This window comes from Mus caroli, chromosome 3 (assembly GCF_900094665.2).
Source record: "Mus caroli chromosome 3, CAROLI_EIJ_v1.1, whole genome shotgun sequence".
NCBI classification, from domain to species: Eukaryota; Metazoa; Chordata; class Mammalia; order Rodentia; family Muridae; genus Mus; species Mus caroli.
The window spans coordinates 110,250,337-110,268,140 of record NC_034572.1 but is presented as its reverse complement, the minus strand read 5'-3'; the positions used below and the strand labels follow the sequence as shown (position 1 = coordinate 110,268,140).

The following is a 17,804-nucleotide window of genomic DNA, read 5'->3' as shown; positions in this document are numbered from 1 at the left end:
AATAAATAAATCTTTAAAAAAAAAAAAAAAAGCCTGAGCACTTCTGCCGTTTCTCTTCACCTGCTCCAGGGCTGAGACAGAGGAGCACGCTGAGGAGAAGGGAGACAATACAGAAGAGAAGGGGCCATTCCTGCTGGGGCCTTCCTACAGCAGTCACCCTCTGGCCAACTGCAAGTTTCTGTAGAAGGGAGAGATTCCTGCCAAGGTCACCAGACTCATACCTAGTTTACCTCATGAGAATCCATAAACAACCGATGCTTTATTTCATTAAATTTGGGGGTAGTTAGTTTGCTTGCTGTACAGTAATGGAACCCAATTATCTGTCTTCTAAGGAGCTCATGCTATCACCACTTTCCTTGCTAATTCAGGTTCTACCTACTGCTGTAAAGCCCCGAGCTGCCCTCTCATACACACAACTTTGAGTAACACCTCTATAGGTGACTCTCTACCCCTAACAGAGTCCAGATGCCCCCCCCACACACACACACTTCATTTGGAGACATCCACGACCCACCATGCTTAGAGATTATCCATTTGCAGGGCAGATGCTAAAGGAGAAAGCATCGTGTCTCAGGGGCTCAGTATCTGGAGAAGGGAACCAGTCTAACAACAGCAGCACACTAAAACGCACCACAGTGGGCAGCAACAGCATGTGGTGACCATGGGAGCCACAGGGGATTCTGGAGTCTATATCTGAACAGGTCCCATATTTAAGATGCACAGATATTTGAAAGAGGAGGCCAGGAGAGATGGCTCATGCCTGTAATCTCAGCACCAGGAAGGCTGGGGCAGAACTGTGAGTTTCAGGCCAGCCTGGGCTGGCTAGTGAAACTGTTGCAAAAAACAACAAACAAAACAAAATAGGAAGAGGAGAGAGAGAAACAGAGAGAGACAGAGACAGAGACAGAGAGACAGAGGGAGAGACCTGGTGGGTATTTCAAGTAAAACTGTATAATCCAGTATTTGCATAGCTCAGTGTGATTAAAACAGAGAGTGGACAGAGAGTGGTTTTGAGGAGACTGGAGGGGTAACCAGCAGAGACTTGTATGCCACACTAAGGACTTGGGAAACCATCCTAAAGGCACTGAAGGGAAACTGCTGAAAGAATCGGGATCCGATTCAATTTGAGTGAAAGATGATTTGTCCTGGCAGACTGTGAAGAAAGGGCGGGAGGAGCCATGTCGAATGAGGAGAGGCCAGAGCGGGACCAGAGCAGACTAGAATGTGGCTTTCCCGTATGTTAACGTCCGTGAGAAGACTGTCAGCCTCTCTGAGGCCCCGTTTTCTTCAGAGGGAAGTGGAGAATGTACTATCTGCACATCTGGAATACTCTGAGATGTAAGGGATAGCTGCCTGGAGCTTGCTTACCGAAGCCTGACACACAGTGACCCAGCACTGTCATTCTCAGAAGCCTCCCCATGAATGTGCTGAAGACATGGAAATGAATACTACTGTTATGTGTGGCCTCTTCATGTCTCCTTTCAGCTCAAACCAGAACTTTCCTCTTCCCCTCTCTTTCAGGCTTTCCTCAACTGTCAGCACGGTTCTCTTCCTAGCTTCAAGTGGGGAGACGGCTCTGTACTTAGGAGCACACACTGCTCCTACAGAGGACCCCAGCTGAACGACTCGCCACTGCCTGCTAACTCTGGCTCCAGGAGATCTGACTGACACCCTCTTTTAGCCTCTGTGGGCACTTACATGAACACACACACACACACACACACACACGCACACACACACACACAGCCAGGCATTGTGGTATATGTCTTTAATCCCAGTACTTGGGAGGCAGAGGCAGGCTGATCTCTGAGTTTGAAAGCAGTCTACATCATAAGTTCCAAGCCAGCCAGAGATGCAACCCTGCCTCAAAAACAAACAAACTAACAAACTAACTAACTAACTAACTCTTGGGCTGGCGAGGTGGGTCAGTGAGCTGAGCGAGGCACTTTTCCTCCGAGCCTGACAACCTGAGTTCAATCCCTGGGACTCACAAGGTAGAAGAATAGAAGAAGAAAACGGACTCCTGTAAGTTGTCCCATTGAGTGCACTTGAGTACATAAACACACAAGTATACACTCACACACAGCATGCACACTCACACACACTAAATAAATAGGTAAATGTAACTTAAACATAAAATAAATCTTAGAGAAAGAGGTAAGCAGATAAAAATATAATACAGCTTTCAACTGTATAAATTCCTATGAGTCAAAGAGATGGTGGGTTTGGACTTTTTTTCCTCCAAGTCTGACGATATGGCATAAAGCAGTACTTTAATTCTAACCTGCTGCATCTTTACAAAACCAAGTGGCGCCGTCCCTCTTGGGCCTTGCCTGGGATGAGTGAAACTCACCTTTAAGAAGAAGGGCATGAAGGAGAGTTTGATTCCACGCGCCAAAGCAACAGGTTTCAGCTCTTCTCGAAGCTTAACCAGCTGAGTAAGGTCAATCTCATCACAATACCCAAAGTGGGGAATCTTCAGGGCTGCAGACATGGTCTTCACCATTGCCTTCTGGAAGCCTAGGAGAAAGCCAGTCATTTTATATAAACCTGATAATATTATTTTTCAATACAAAATAGAAAAACTGTACCATTGTATTATGGTAATTTCATGATGAATTTGAAATTTTCTGTTAGTGAGAACTGAAAGCCAGGTGTGGTGGTCCGCACCTTTAATCCCCAGCGTCGGGGAGGCAGAGGCAGGAAGATCTCTGTGAGTACACAGCCAGCCTGGTCTACATATCGAGTTCTAGGGCTACACAGTGAGATCCAGGCTCAAAAGGCAATCAAAAATATCATACGATGAAGATGCATCTCCTGAGGCAATTCCACAAAGTAAATTACCGCCACTTCATATTACTGCTGTTACCATTACCTGTTACTGGCTCTGTTCGGTCTTTGCCTGTGAACACTGGAGGCTTTGATATCGGCGTGGGAAAGGGCTTGTCTTTGGGCTGTGGTGGAGGTGGTGTGATTTCAGATTTTGGTGAGGGAGGCAGTATGGCTCCTGTCTGCTTTTCCAAAAAGCTGAGGATATCTTCTTTAAGTATTCTGCCATCTTTTCCTGAGCCAACAACTTCACTCAGCTTAATCTAAAACAGAACACATTTTAGTGTTAAAAATAAACTTACCATCAACGTTTAAAGATGGAGCAGAAAAACCAGGCAGGGATGGCACAAGCCTAGTCCCAGCACTCGGGAGGCAGAGGCAGGTGGATGGCTAAGTTCCAGGCCAGCCTGGGCTAAATAAACACACACACATACACACACACACACACACACACATTCTTAAAAAATAAGAGTAGCCCTGCAGCCCAGGACAGCCAGGGCTACACAGGGAAACCCTGTTTTGAAAAACCAATGCACACACACACACACACACACACACACATATATATATATGTAAAAATTTTTCCTAGTAACTTTGTTTGAGGAACATTTTCATCATGTAAGAAACAAGCCTCAGGACCTCTGGGTAAGCAGCTGTTACTTTTATATACCGTTGTTCATTTGTCCATTTAAATCTCCAAAGTCTCTAAATCTCCCCATTATTCTTTGTCTCTTTTTTTCTTTTTCTTTTTTAAAAAGTCAGGTCCCTCTGAATAGTCCTGGCTGGTCTGGAATTTACTGTGTAGGTGAGGATGGCCTTGAACTCACAGAGATCCACCTGCCTCTGCCTCCTGAAGTATGGGCCACATCCCCTAGGACCAGAGTTACAGCCAGCTGTTGGCTGACATGTAGGTTCTGTAAATCAACTCTGGGTCCTCTGTGCAGCAAGGCATCTTTACCGTTGAGTCATTTCTGACATTCCTTCTCATATAATTCTTATTGCTTATTAATGAAACTCACTACTCTGTATAGTTAATATATATTGATTTCTTTTTTAAAGATATGAACGTTATCGGTTGCTGTAATGGGTGGTTTTGCGTGTCAACTTGACACAAGCTGGGGTTATCACAGAGAAAGGAGGCCTCCCTTGAGAAAATGCCTCCATGAGATCCAGCTGTAAGGCATTTTCTTAATTAGTGATCAAGTGGGGAGAGCCCATTGTGGGTGGTGCCGTCACTGGGCTGGTTGTCCTGGGTTCTCTAAGAAAGCAAGCTGAGCAAGCCAGGGGAAGCAAGCCAGTAAGTAACATTCCTCCGTGGCCTCTGCATCAGCTCCTGCTTCCTGACCTGCTTGAGTTCCAGTCCTGACTTCCTTTGGTGATGAACAGCAGTGTAGAAGTGTAAGCTGAATAAACCCTTTCCTCCCCAACTTGCTTCTTGGTCATGATGTTTGTGCAGGAATAGAAGCCTTGACTAAGACAGGTGCCTAGCCCAGTGTCATCGCAGAGGCTTCCTCTGGCAATGACAGGAGTGGGTGCAGAGACCACAGCCACACACTAGGTGGAAAGAGAGCCCAAATTGGAGATCTCTACCAGGTTCCTACTCTGGGAACAAGGGGGAACCCCACAGAAGATAGACAGGAAAAGTGTAAGAGCCAGAGGGCTCAGGACACCAGGAGAACACAGCCCACAGAACAAGCAAGCAGGGCTCACAGGAGCTCATAGAGACGGAAGCAGCAATCACAGAGCCCGCATGGTCTGCACTAGTCCTCTGCCTATGATTGGGTTGTAAGCTTGGTATTCCTGTGAGGCTCCTAACAGTGGGAATGGGTGTGTCCCTGACTCTTCTCCCCTGCTCCAGGGACTCTTTTCCTCCTCCTACTGTGCTGCCTGGCAGAGCCTAGAAGTGAGGGTTTGTCCCCAGGCTTGTGGTGTTTTGTTACACTGTGCTCGGTTGATGTCTCTGAGAGGCCTGCGCTTTTCTGAAGGGAAATGAGGAGGAGTGGATCTGGGCAGGGGGTATGGAGGGACAACATGGACTGGGAGGGGAAACTGTGACAGGGATGTACTGAATGAAAAGAATAAGTTAAAAAACAAACAAAAAACAAAATCTGAATGTAAAGAGAAGCCACAGAGAAGCCAGCTGTGGTAACCCAGGCTTACAATCTTACCATTTAGGAAGCAGAGGCATTGTGAATTTAAGGCCAGACTGGGCTACAATAGGAAGTGCCAGTGAGCCTGAGATGCATAGCCCCTATTTAAAACTCCCCCTAACACGGGCTGGGGTGTAAATCAGTTTGTGAACCATCTGCTCTTGAGAACACAAGGCAGAACATATCACAGAGTACTGACCAGTGTCCTCCTCGCAAGCTGAACTGTCCTGGCACTTCCACAGCTCACAATACAAACTTTTGGGTCCCCCCCCCCCCACGGTAACAACTATAATTCTCTCAGAAATTCTCTGCATCACAGCCGAGTGGGAAGAACTCAGCTGTGTAAACAGAATTCGTTTCAGTCTCCCAGGTCGGCCACTTACTTTGGGCTTGGACAAGTTAACATACCTCCTGGTCCTTTCTCACCAGCAACAGTGAGGATCCAAACACCCTGGAGGGTTGTTGTAAGCATCTGAGCTATTGTGTCTGGGGCCTGGCACGTAGAAGCTTGAGGTAATGGATGGGAAGGCTGCTGTGCAGCACCAGTGCTTCTGTGGTGACAACAGTCCCTGGTAAACTTTGGCCTCACTGCACTGTTGGCTGTGTGACTGTGCTGGCAACCGTTCCACTGTAGGTTTCACAGTAGCTCCTTATCTGTGAGGCTAATTGAGACATCTAAATTCCTATCAGTGTCAGGGAGCCATGCTGTCAGACCTGTTAGCCACCACACAGCACAGAAAAGGCTGCAGTTTGGATCTGGAATGTCCCCCCGAGGTCTGTGTTCCAGGTTCGTGCTCAGCAGAATACAGTGGGGATTGCCTATAATTCCAGTGCTCTGAAGACTGAGGTAGAGGAATAGAGATTATGATGGGCTATATGATGATTTGAGGCCAGCTTGAACCACATAATGAGATCCTATCTTTTTTTTTTTTTTTAAAAGCATACATACATAAACATAACAAATAAAATAAAGGACTGGTTTAATTTAGTGGAGGTGGGACAATGTGGAAACTTTGAGTTGGAGTCTACGGGGAGATTTCCCAGTAATTATGGGTGTGTCATCAAAGGGGACTATGGGTGGCCTTTTCGTTCCCATCTCTAAGGAGAGTAAGCTTCCACCTCTGTGCACACCTACCATGTGCTGCACCACCACACACCTAGGACAAGGGGGCTGATTGCTCATGAACTGAAGACCAGGAAGCTAGGAGCCGACTTAAACATCTCTTCTTTAGAAGGTTGTTTATTTGGGGGATTCTGTTGGAGTTATGGAGAGCTGAGTAACTTACAGATGGACAAAGACAACACAATTCTCACGTCTCAGCACAGGTTGGTAGAGTTTTGTTACCTCGTCCATTTCTGTCCCATTCTTAAGTCTCTCCCCTTTGCTACCCTCTCCTTCCCTTTATAGACTTTTGCTTCTTTAAGAAACCAATCACAGGTATCCACATTCTTAAACTGTGTCTCTAGGTGACCTAAGCTAAAATGCTGGTGTGTACGTGTGTGCTTGTTTGGTGTGTTCCTGTGTGTGTGTGTGCTCATGTGAGTGTGGGTACACGTTCACACCCAAGCCTGTGCATGTGGAGGCCAGGGGCTAACCTCTGGGGTCATTTCTCAAGAGCTTACTTTTTTGAGGCAGCGTCGTCTCTCACTACATCTGAAGTTTGCCCCAGGGCTCCTGTAAGCTCTTCATCCTGAATGTTGGAATCACACATGCGCACCACCATGCCAGGCTTCTTGTGTGAGTGCTGGAGGGCTCAGCTCTGCGCACTAAGCATCTCACCACCTAAGCCACCTAATCTCCCCAGCCCCAAGACACTGGTATTTAGCAATATTTAAGAAATGTTAACTGCTACTGCTACTGGGCTCTGGGAAAGGAAAACGATACCACATTATTCAATTAATATGAAGTGCTGCATTCACAATGACCTGCCATTTCTTCCTGGTGCCTTATTTTTATTGGCATGAATGATTGTATGAATTTATGTCACAAATGTATGAAGTGTTATTAGGTGCTAGAGGCAGCTATCAGAATACAGAAGAGCCGGAGTTGACGGTATTGGTCGTGAGCCACCCACTATGGACCTGGGAACAGAACCCAAGTCCTCTGGGAGCAGCAGATACTTGTAACAGTGCAGCCATCTCTGCCCCTCCCAGGTGGAACCACTTTCATTAATTCCAACTTAAACCATTTCACAGAGAGCTTTTTTTTTTCCAGAGATACAAATGTATACTTTCTATGTAGTCTCAAACTTCACTTTTAAGAAGACTCACATTATTTTCCATTGCCAGCCGACGCACTGCAGGCGTTGCTAGTGTTTTCTGGCCTTTTATCTCTTGGTGAGTGTGCTCATCATGGGACACAGCGGGGGTTTCAACAACATCTTCCTCTGAATCTGGAAACAAGGTTAGACAGCGTCAGTCAAAAACATCTCTTCAAAAGCTTAGTGGCAAACATCTCTTCAAAAGCTTAGTGGCGGGGTTGGCCAGAGGGCTGTGTCAGTAAAGCACTTGTCATGCAAGCATAAGGACCTGAGCTTGGCTCCTCAGCACCCCATAAATGTCAGGTGTTGCAGTGTGTGTCAGTGACCCCAGCACGGAGGGGGCAGATGGGGGAAACAAACGTATCTGGAGTTCATTGCCAGGAAGCAGGACTGAACAGATGTGAGACACATCAGCTTCAGTGAGACACAGTCCCTCAGAGAAGGTGGAAAGTGATAGAAGACGACCCCGGATAGCAACCTCCGCATGCATGCTCACACATACACACACACACACACACACACTTCACAGTTATTGGTCTACGACTAACTCTGGATTGCTCAGGTGGAAACAGGGCAACCCTGAGATGTGCTGTGAAATTTTTAAGGGTTGGGGCCGAGTGAGTTGTCCCTAGGTCGTCACAGGTGTGCTCTCTCCTGCAACTCTGGAGCTCTCCCTCCACTCTTGGGTCTCACAGGTAACAACTCCTCCTTACACAAAGTCCTGCTGCGACGCATCACCACTGGCCATCTGCACATAGGCCAAGCCAGGGAGGACTCCAGATCTGAGACATTGAACCTGCTATCCTAGTATGTTAGATTTAGCTTCTCTAGGCTCCAGTTTGTGCTCTGCTAATCAATGTTCGGGACTTTGATCACTAGTGCCTCAGAGAGCTTCTTGCTTCACTGAACATCAAAGTTTCCAGAGGGCAGATATCAGACAGATGAAATCTTACTGTACAGATTTTTGCTGTGGTATTGGATTGAAAGATAATCAGGTATCATGGAAAGTCTTTTCAGATTTCCTAGTTTTCTGATCTAAATCCTTAACCCAGATTTCATAACTTAGAATTATCCTATTTGAGATAGAGTTTCTCTGTAGCCAAGGATTGCTTTAAACTCGCTATGTAGGCCGGGCGGCGGTGGCGCACACCTTTAATCCCAGCACTTGGGAAGCAGTGGCAGGCAGATTTCTGAGTTTGAGGCTAGCCTGGTCTACAAAGTGAGTTCCAGGACAGCCACGGCTATACAGAGAAACCCTGTCTCGAAAACCCCCCAAAAAAAGCCCAAAAACAAAAACAAAAAAACCAAAACCTCGCTCTGTAGCCTAAGCTGGCTTCGAACTCACAATCTTCCTGCCTCCACCTCACCATGCCGGGCAGGGACTGTTTTATACTGGAAGTCAGCAACAAAAGGAAAGCAGTAATGAATATGGTCTGACACGCTCACCCTTTAAAGCTTCTGTCTCAATGTCGATCAGTGGTTTCCCCACATAAGCAATATCATCTAGATTGTAATAGAGCCTCTTAATGACGCCATCGTAACGGCTGGTGATGGTGACAGAAGCCTTGTCACTTTGAACTTCACAGATGCTATCAAACTGAGACACCGTATCTCCTTCTTTTACATACCTAGAAGAGAGAGACACAGACACATTTACATGAATAGTCGTGATTACAAGTCACCCTTGCATGTTTGTGTAAATGCCACTCGGAGTTACAGCCAAGCCATCTAGTGCAGCATTGACGCCCAGATGCCTGAGAAATATCTTAGAAGAGATGGAAAGGCTTTCTGAGTTTCAGACGAACCCCTAACAAATGATAAAATTAAAAACAAAACTAAACCCTTTATCTCAAGGTTTAATTACACATTCAGGTACATAAGTTCTTCTTTTTTTTTTTTAGTGATTTGTTTATTCTTATTGTATATGAATTAGTGTTTTGCCTGCATGTATGTCTGTGTGACAGTGTAAGATCCCCTGGAACTGGAGTTACAGACAGTTCCATATGGGTGCTGAGAATTGAACACAGGTCCTCTGGAAGAGCAGCCAGTACTCTTAACCCCTGAGTCATCTCTCTGGCTCCCCTAAACAATTTTTTTTTGTTGTTTTAATTTATGCACATGGGTGTTTTGCCTGTATGCCTGTATGAGGGTGTGAGATCCCCTGGAAGGGGAGTTACAGACAGTTGTGAGCTATCATGTAGGTGTTGGGAACTGAACCCAAGTCCCCTGGAAGAGCAGCCAGTGCTCTTAACTGCTGAACCATCTCTCCATTCCTGTTAAATAAGTTTTAAAAATGTTGCATTTGAGTGATATTTCCTCTTGTTGTATAATACTATGTAATGAGCATCCCTAATTAGAATATACAAAATCTGAGATTTTTTCTGCCCCAACAACGATGCTCAAAACCTTTGACTCTGGATGCTCAAGTGCTGAGGCCTAAGCAAGAATTCTGTAACCCACTGTATAAAACCTGAAGCAGTTTTGTTCCTAAACATCTCAGATAAATTATATTCAACCTGTATTAGCTTCTGATCAGATTTCAAGAGTGAACACTGGCTTTACAAGTAAATAACAATGATGACAAGGATGATGGTGATGTCATCAGTAGGCATCCTTTATGATTTTCACATTTCCCCAATGCCATACTCTTTTTGCCTGGTCCAGCGCAGTCTTAAAAAACAAAGATAATGCCCCCAAACTGAAGGAAGACTGGGAAAATGATGTCCAGTCAAATAGAAAATAGCAACAAAGTGGCCGAAGGGTACATGACAAAAGACAACGAATTCTGCAGTTAAAGATTGAGTAAGATAAAAAATATACTAGAAGGCTGAACAACAGATTGTCTTTGGTAGAGGAAGGAACCAGCGAATCTGTGGATCAGTCAGTTGAGATCTCCGAGACAGTGTCATAGCGCACACTAACACACATGCTGGGGTCTCAGGAGGAAAGGAAGGAAACAGGGTCAGAATGACAGTTCAAGAAGCTGAGCATGGCTGCACAGACCTGTGACCCCAGCACACAGATGGCCGAGTCAGAAGGATCATGAATGCATGGTGAGACGCTGTCTGAAGAAAGAAAGAAAGAAAGAAAGAAAGAGAGAAAGAAAGAAAGAAAGAGATAGGGAGGGAGGGAGGAAGGGAGGGAGGGAAGAAGAGCTTTTTTAAGAAATAATGACCTAAATGTTAAACCTGAAACTGCCAGAAGAAAACACAGGTAATAGCTTGCATGAAACAGGTGTAGGAAAGCCAACAAGGGACAAGTGGGACCTCATAGGATAAAAGGCTTCTGTACATAGGATAGAAGGCTTCTGTACGCCTCAAGAAACAGACAACTCGGTGAAGAGGAAGCCCACAGAGCCGGAGAGAATCTCTGTCAGCTATACATCTGATAGGAAATTAATATCCCAAACATATAAAGAACTCAAGAAACAAACAGTCAAAAAGACAAAACTCATTAAAAAGAGAGGGGTGGGAGTGGGGGCAGGAGAGGTGGGGCTCGGACCTAAACAGAGAATTCTTAAAAGAAAGAAAAAACAAAAAGTTAAAAAAGAAATTTCAAAAAAACGTTCATTTTCCATAGCAATTAGGAAAGTACAAATCAGATCAACTCTGAGGACTCATTTTACCCAAGTCCCAGTGACCAAGATCAGCAGCCACACAAGTGACAAGGAACTCTAGGACCCTCCCTCGCTGTTGGTGGGATGGCAAACTGGTTAGGCCACTCTGGCAATCTCACATCTGTGGAGAATTCTCAAAAAGCTAGACTAAATCTACCATATGAGCCTGCCGTACTACTTGTTGGCATCTGCCCAAAGGAGCCGCACATCCCACTTCCCAGATACTTGCTTGGCATGGTTCTTGCTGACTGCTGCTGTTCACAATAGCTGGGAAATGGAAACAACCCAAATGTCCTTCAGCTGGCGAAAGGACAAGGGAAATGTGACATAATGCACACCTGCAATACTGTGCAGCAGCAAAAAGAAATGAAACCGTGGACTTTGCAGGTGAGTGGGTGGAACTAGATCCAGAAGGACAGACATCATGCTCTCCAGGTGAGTGGGTGGAACTAGATCCAGAAGGACAAACATCATGCTCTCCAGGTGAGTGGGTGGAACTAGATCCAGAAGGACAGACATCATACCATGCTCTCCTTGTTCTGAGGCTCCAAGCCCCAACTCTTTAGATGTGAGCACATATTCTGGAAAACTACAGAAACACACGATATAGAAAGGGACCATTGCTAGGGTGGTAGAGTCAGGAACAACAGAGAGAACAGCAGGGCACACGGGATCTGATAGGGAAAACTGGAAAGATGAGGGGCACGAAATAGGGAGGTGGGAAGAAGATAGATAAATACAAAAGTAGGAGAGAGGTACAGTAAAAATAAGGAGGTCTAAAAAGGGCACAAGGAATGATACTATTAACTACCTACCTACACAAACACAAAACAAAATAAACTCTGTAATATACTAAGTCTGTGTATAAATAGTTTAAATGAAATTTTCCCATTTGGGCTGACAATGCTCCTTCCAAAGTTCAACACCAGGCATGAGAAGGCCTCTTTTGAGGTGTTGCTCAGAACTATCCAAGAGACCTCCCCAACATCACAGACTATTGCTATTGCCCTTGGAAACCCTAGAGGTGGAATGCAAGTCCCTAACTCGGGAAACAACACGACACACTTCAGACACAGGCCCAGAGGCCCCTGAGCTGGAACTGACCCGAGTGCCTCCAGTCATTCAAGCTTCCAAAGGAGGGAGGCAACCGACAGTCCCCTGCAGCTATGACACCTGTGAGCCACAACAAAGACCAGCATGCACAACAGCCGTAAGCATGCAGCAGGGGTTCCCTGTGGCCCCCAACAGCTCCCTGATTAGACTCAAGGTCACTCAGGCTAGTACAAAAACCGAGACAACCACCCAGGGTTAGTGAGTTAGGGATCTGAGAGGAGAGCCTACAGCCCTCACTTCACTAAACCTGGAAAATCTCTAGCTTCATCCTTAACATCTGTCCTTATACGCACAGGTCAGTGCATCCTCATTGCCCTATCAAAGAAACTTCTCAGAGACCATTATAGAAAACAACAACCAGTCAGAATGCAGAGGTGTGGAGCCCAGTCCCAGTGGATATTCTATAGAACACTCTCAAAGCTAAGCCTTCTCCTTGAGCAAAACGGGACAGAAAGATGCTGAGTCAGAGGATCATGGAATTTGTTGTAAGATTTGTCTCCTAGTAATGTCAGAAGCTACACCCATCAAGTCTCGCCAGCACCACTACCTGAATGTGAGCTAAACAAGGACAACAACAGACATGCCAAAGTGGACAGGAAAACGATGAGGCCTCAACCCTACAGAACTACAGGCAACTAAGGAATGCTGAGAGAGGGAGAAGCGGTGTTCCCCAGGGAGAGTACAGTGGGTGTCCATAACCAAATGACAAGCTCTGAAGGCATAATACAAGTAACGTTATATAGACTGAGCAGGTCCTATTTATGTATCTGAAAATTATATGTATGTATGTATGTATGAATATCCATATATAGAATATACATATATATATATATATATACACACACAATTAATGAAAAGAAGAAGCCATGAATTTGAAAAAGAAAACAGGTATATGGAGAGTTTGGAGGGAAGAAAGGGAAGGGTGAAATGATATAATATCAAATATATAAGAGATAATTTTAAAAAATAAAATAACCCAACACAGATACCGTAGAGGACTTCAGGGTCTGTGTTGGTTCAGAGATGATGCACCTAACCCTCATGAGGCTGGAGGCCCCAGGGAGTTTAGAAGTTTGGTTGGGTTGAGGGGTGGGGACATCTATGTGGATACAGCGGGGTGGGGAGGAGGTATGGGATGTGGAACTGTTAGAGGGTGGGAAATAAAGAAAAGAAATAAAATAGCTTCCGTCTGACCTCTGATCAGTTTAGTAAGAAGGTGCTGTTCCTTTTTTTTTTTTTTTAAAGATTTATTTATTTATTTATTTAATGTAAGTACACTGTAGCTGTCTTCAGACACTCCAGAAGAGGGCGCCAGATCTCGTTACAGATGGTTGTGAGCCACCATGTGGCTGCTGGGATTTGAACTCTGGACCTCTGGAAGAGCAGTCGGGTGCTCTTACCCACTGAGCCATCTGTTCCAACAGCAAGAGGGTGGCATGTCCACTCAGCCTGAGCGAGGGAGGCAAACCACTCCCCTTTAACCCTCTCCCTGCGGACGGATACGTGGTGGCGTGGTGGCGCCTGTGTCTGGCAGAGCCGGTGTGAGAAGAGACAATCCTTCCCTGCCGCCTCCGGGATAATCAAGAGTTTTGGCCGGACCTTTGAGTACACCTTGGGATAGTGAGGAGCCCTGCGAAAAGCACAGACTACGGCGCTGAAACGGATTAATAAGGAACTTAGTGATTTGGCCCGTGACCCTCCAGCACAATGTTATGCAGGTTGGAGATGACGTGTTTCATTGGCAAGCCACAATTATGGGACCTAATGACAGCCCATAGCAAGGTGGTGTATTCTTTTTGACAATTCATTTTCCTACAGACTACCCCTTCAAACCACCTACGGTTGCACTTACAACGGGAATCTATCATCCGAATAGTAACAGTAAGGGCAGCATTGGTCTTGATATTCTAAGATCACAGAGGTCTCCTGCTTTAACTATTTCTAAAGTTCTTTTACCCATTTGTTCACTGCTATGTGATCCAAACCCAGATGACCCCCTAGTGCCAGAGATTGCACGGATCTACAAAACAGACAGAGATACGTACAACAGAATATCTCGGGAATGGTCTCAGAAGTATGCCGTATGGTGCTACCTTACAGTCAGAATAACCTGCATTATAGCTGGAATAAACTTTAAATTACTGTTCCTTTTTTTGATTTTCTTATCCAATTGCTCCCCTATCAGACCTCATATTTTTTAATTTTATTTTTTGTTTACTGTAGCCTCCCCTCCCCCAGCCTTAATGGTTCCACTGTTTACACCTGGATGGAGCTTGCCGCTCAATTGTTCTGCCACGCCCACTGCTAGAGCCTGGTCTTTTCTGTTCCGAAGCCATCACGTGATCACCCTGATACTGTTGGCGGGAATCGGGCCCCCTTCCCCTGCTTCATAACTGCATGAGGAATAGTAAAATTGAGCTTTGATCAAAATGACTGTCTTAGCTGCATCTTTTCTCGCCCGCCTAGCCCTTCTTCTCTTCCAGGTTTCCAAATTGCCTTTCCAGGCTAGAACCCAGGCTGTGATCTGCTGGCCAGACACAACATTTGGCGAACCAACTCGGGGCTGAGAAACCGCAAAGGATTTTTGGAAGAGGCACTGCTGGTTTGGAGCTCCATAGAAGAAGAAAATAACTAAAGGATAAAGGAAATTCATACGGGAGAAGGTCCGTATGGGCTAAGCTGAATCTGCGTTAAACCCGAGCACTGGTTCACTTAGGTTCAGCAGTGAAGCTTAACAGGAGCTGGGAACTGTAACAGGCGGTAGGCCGTGGCTCTCAGAAGCTACATTTTTAGGCGTGAGAAAAGAAAGGGTTTATTAAAAGGAAATTAATAATCAGGTGGATTGCCGCAGTTAAAAAAACTGCATCATGAGGGAGGAAAATGTCCCAAAAAGCAGAGAGAAATTTCAGGAGTGCCATGCTTTGTTCTCTCTGGGCCTTATAGCAGAAGTACTCTGTCCCCTTTTGTGTCTTGTCTAATGTCTGGTGCACCAATCTGTTCACGTGTTCAATTCATGTATGTTCGTGTCCAGTCTGTATGAATTAATGTTCTATGTTTTATGTTGGATAATAAAGATAGTATAAAAAACTTTATCTGCAAAGCCGAGAGCAGTCTCGTGCTTCATCCAAGAATCAGATACATGGCAGGAGGGTCCCTGCTGGAAAAACTGTTCNTTTTAGGAAAAAAGGGCGAGTCTACAGCCTCTTAGTTTCGGGGTAAAAAAGCTAATAAATGGTTCGNGATTAATGTGTTTGACAAATGGTAAAGTGCCTTTTATTCTATGATTGTAGCTACAAAAATTAATATTCTCTGATTGGTCTAAATGTAACTGCTTCATTTGGTTCTTTTTTATTGATAATGTGCTCTGCGTTTTTTCACATTCAGCTCATAAGTTGTTGGTTAAGATTAATAATTGTTATATTGCTACAGATGGTTAGTGTTAAGTTTGATAACTCGAGTTTAGAGTCCTTCCGACATGTGGCATAAGGCAGGCCATGAGGCTGGGTCTCTAAAGATATTTCTAGCTTAGATAATAATTAATGTGGTTCCTATCCTAAAAAGTAAAAATTAAAGATAAGATTTAAAGTAATGCCTCTTTATTAAAGCATTAAAGCTTGCAGGTACTCATAGGTATTAATTGGCAGTCAAACTTCGTAATATGATGGTTATGCTTCTGATATTGATTTTAAAGATGATAAATTGTTTTAAACTTGGGTTTTGCTTTCCCAAGGTTGTAGATATTATTCTGTTGCAAAAGAAACTTGAAAATTATGGTTAAAACTGCCAGTGTTCCATTGACTGCAGCTTGCAGTTTGATTGCAAATTTAAGATTTTCTACTCACCCATATATTGTTAATTAAAAAAATTATAAGAGTAATCATCTTTTTTTTTTTTTTTTTTTAGCAGACTTAATTCTTTTATTTTTCTTGTACAAAATCCTTATGTAGTAGCCACAGCTGGAGCTTGGGTCCTCTGAACAGAGACTCTGGGGTGGGTTTTCACAAGATGATCAGTGAATTCCTGATAAGGAGACTTGGTGAAGACAGTCTCTTTCCAGAGGTCGGGGGTCAGGTAGCTGTAAGTCTTGGAGATGGCATCAAAGGTGGCCTTAGCAAAGTTGCCCAGGGTGGCAGTGCAGCCTCTGGCTGAAGTGTAGCACTCATCTATACCGGCCATCATCAGGAGCTTCTTGGGCACAGGAGCAGAGACAATGCCAGTGCCTCTGGGGGCAGGGATGAGACGCACCAGCACAGAGCCACAGCGGCCCGTCACCTTGCATGGAACAGTGTGGGGCTTGCCAATCTTGTTCCCCCAGTAGCCTCTCCGCACAGGGACTTTGGAAAGCTTGGCCAAGATGATGGCACCTCGGATGGCAGTGGCAACCGCCTTGGAGCACTTAACACCAAGACCAACGTGACCATTGTAGTCCCCAATAGCGACGAAAGCCTTGAACCTGGTCCACTGGCCAGCCTGTGTCTGCTTCTGCACTGGCATGATTTTCAGAACCTCATCCTTTAGGGACGCACCCAGGAAGAAGTCAATGATCTCAGACTCCTTAATGGGCAGGGAGAACAGGTAGATATCCTCCAAGGACTTGATCTTCATGTCCTTAACCAGGCGGCCCAGCTTGGTGACAGGGATCCACTCCTTGTCTTCAGCTTTACCTCCATGAGCCCTGCGACCTCGGCCATGGCCACGGCCTCGGCCACGACCATGGCCCCTAAGACCTCTGCTGAAGCCACCCAGGCCTCCTAATCCTGGGCCCCCTGGGTCCTCCAGGCCCTCCCGCTGCACCGGCGTCATCCGCCATTTGGTGTTTTCCCGAAGAAGCGAGTATTGTCTTTGTGCATAGATTAGACCCTCAAACAATCAGTTTGGCTATAGTTGCTGCCTGGCAGGAAACTGCAGTACGGGCAATTTTTTCACAACACTAAAGTTGTGAAGAACGTTTTAACTGTAAGTCATCTTTTAAAAGAGTATCAAAAATTGGAGGCGTAGACAGTTAAATTGTTCCTCTAGAATCAGCCCTTATTACAGGAGGGCCAAGATGCTCAGATTAAAAAATATTTTACGTTTGAGTCAATGCAGGGCTCTGGGCAGCCTCAGAGCGGCTTGTGGCCTTCTTGTGTTTTGCAAACAGTGCCTGAGAAAGCTTTTCCCTGTGTTCAAAAAATTTCTTTTTAACAGTGTTGCAGATCTATTCAGATGTTTAAAATAATGCTTAAATTCAAAGAGTTTTGCTTCTAGTGAACTGATAATCACTAGAAAATTTTGCCTCTAGGTATGCCTAATGTAGCTTTACATTATGTAAGAAAAATGTTTATTGTCTCTGCTTCAATACAAGAAGCGAAGAGTTTGAATCTTTCAGTGTATATTGTTTCCTAAGTAGAAAGTATTTTATTAACTAATGCTTCTCAAGAGAAGTTTACTTTAAATCCTTGCTCTCACCCAAAAGATTCAGAGACAATATCTTTTTATTACTTAGGATTTTAGTTTACTACAAAAGGTTTTACAAAAAATAAAGAAAGCTTTTATAATTGTTATTAATTATATTCATTGGTAATTAAATATTAGTTGTGCCCAAGACAATTCTTTGGCCAGAAAAAACATTGTAAAATCATTTTTCTCATCCTCCCAGCCAATCGTTGGCCCACGCGGGCCCAACTAGCTGCTGTGGGGCAGAGCCTTGAGACACGCAGTTTCCCCTGTTTCAGCACAAATAATCTAGTTGTGTGCTGTAGATGGTGTTTTAAAATACTAAGTCAATGCTATATCTCTGAGCTCATAATTGCTTAAGATTGTTCGTCCCTCAGATACTATTAATTCTCAAATTTG

General features: G+C 44.8%; 1 protein-coding gene and 2 pseudogenes across 1 annotated transcript in view; 1 reads left to right on the top strand and 2 right to left on the bottom strand.

Moving 5' to 3' along the window:
- Positions 1 to 17,804, bottom strand: part of Dbt (dihydrolipoamide branched chain transacylase E2) — a 44,023-nt gene that overhangs the window by 7,740 nt on the left and 18,479 nt on the right. The window contains exons 4-7 of the mRNA XM_021158231.2: positions 8,687 to 8,868; positions 7,251 to 7,372; positions 2,876 to 3,092; positions 2,354 to 2,520 (exon numbers count right to left, since the gene is read on the bottom strand). Coding sequence (XP_021013890.1) covers positions 2,354 to 2,520; positions 2,876 to 3,092; positions 7,251 to 7,372; positions 8,687 to 8,868 — 688 coding nt within the window. The remainder of the gene's footprint in view (positions 1 to 2,353; positions 2,521 to 2,875; positions 3,093 to 7,250; positions 7,373 to 8,686; positions 8,869 to 17,804) is intronic.
- On the top strand, positions 11,187 to 15,455 carry LOC110290981 (annotated as a pseudogene).
- Positions 15,852 to 17,122, bottom strand: LOC110291221 (annotated as a pseudogene).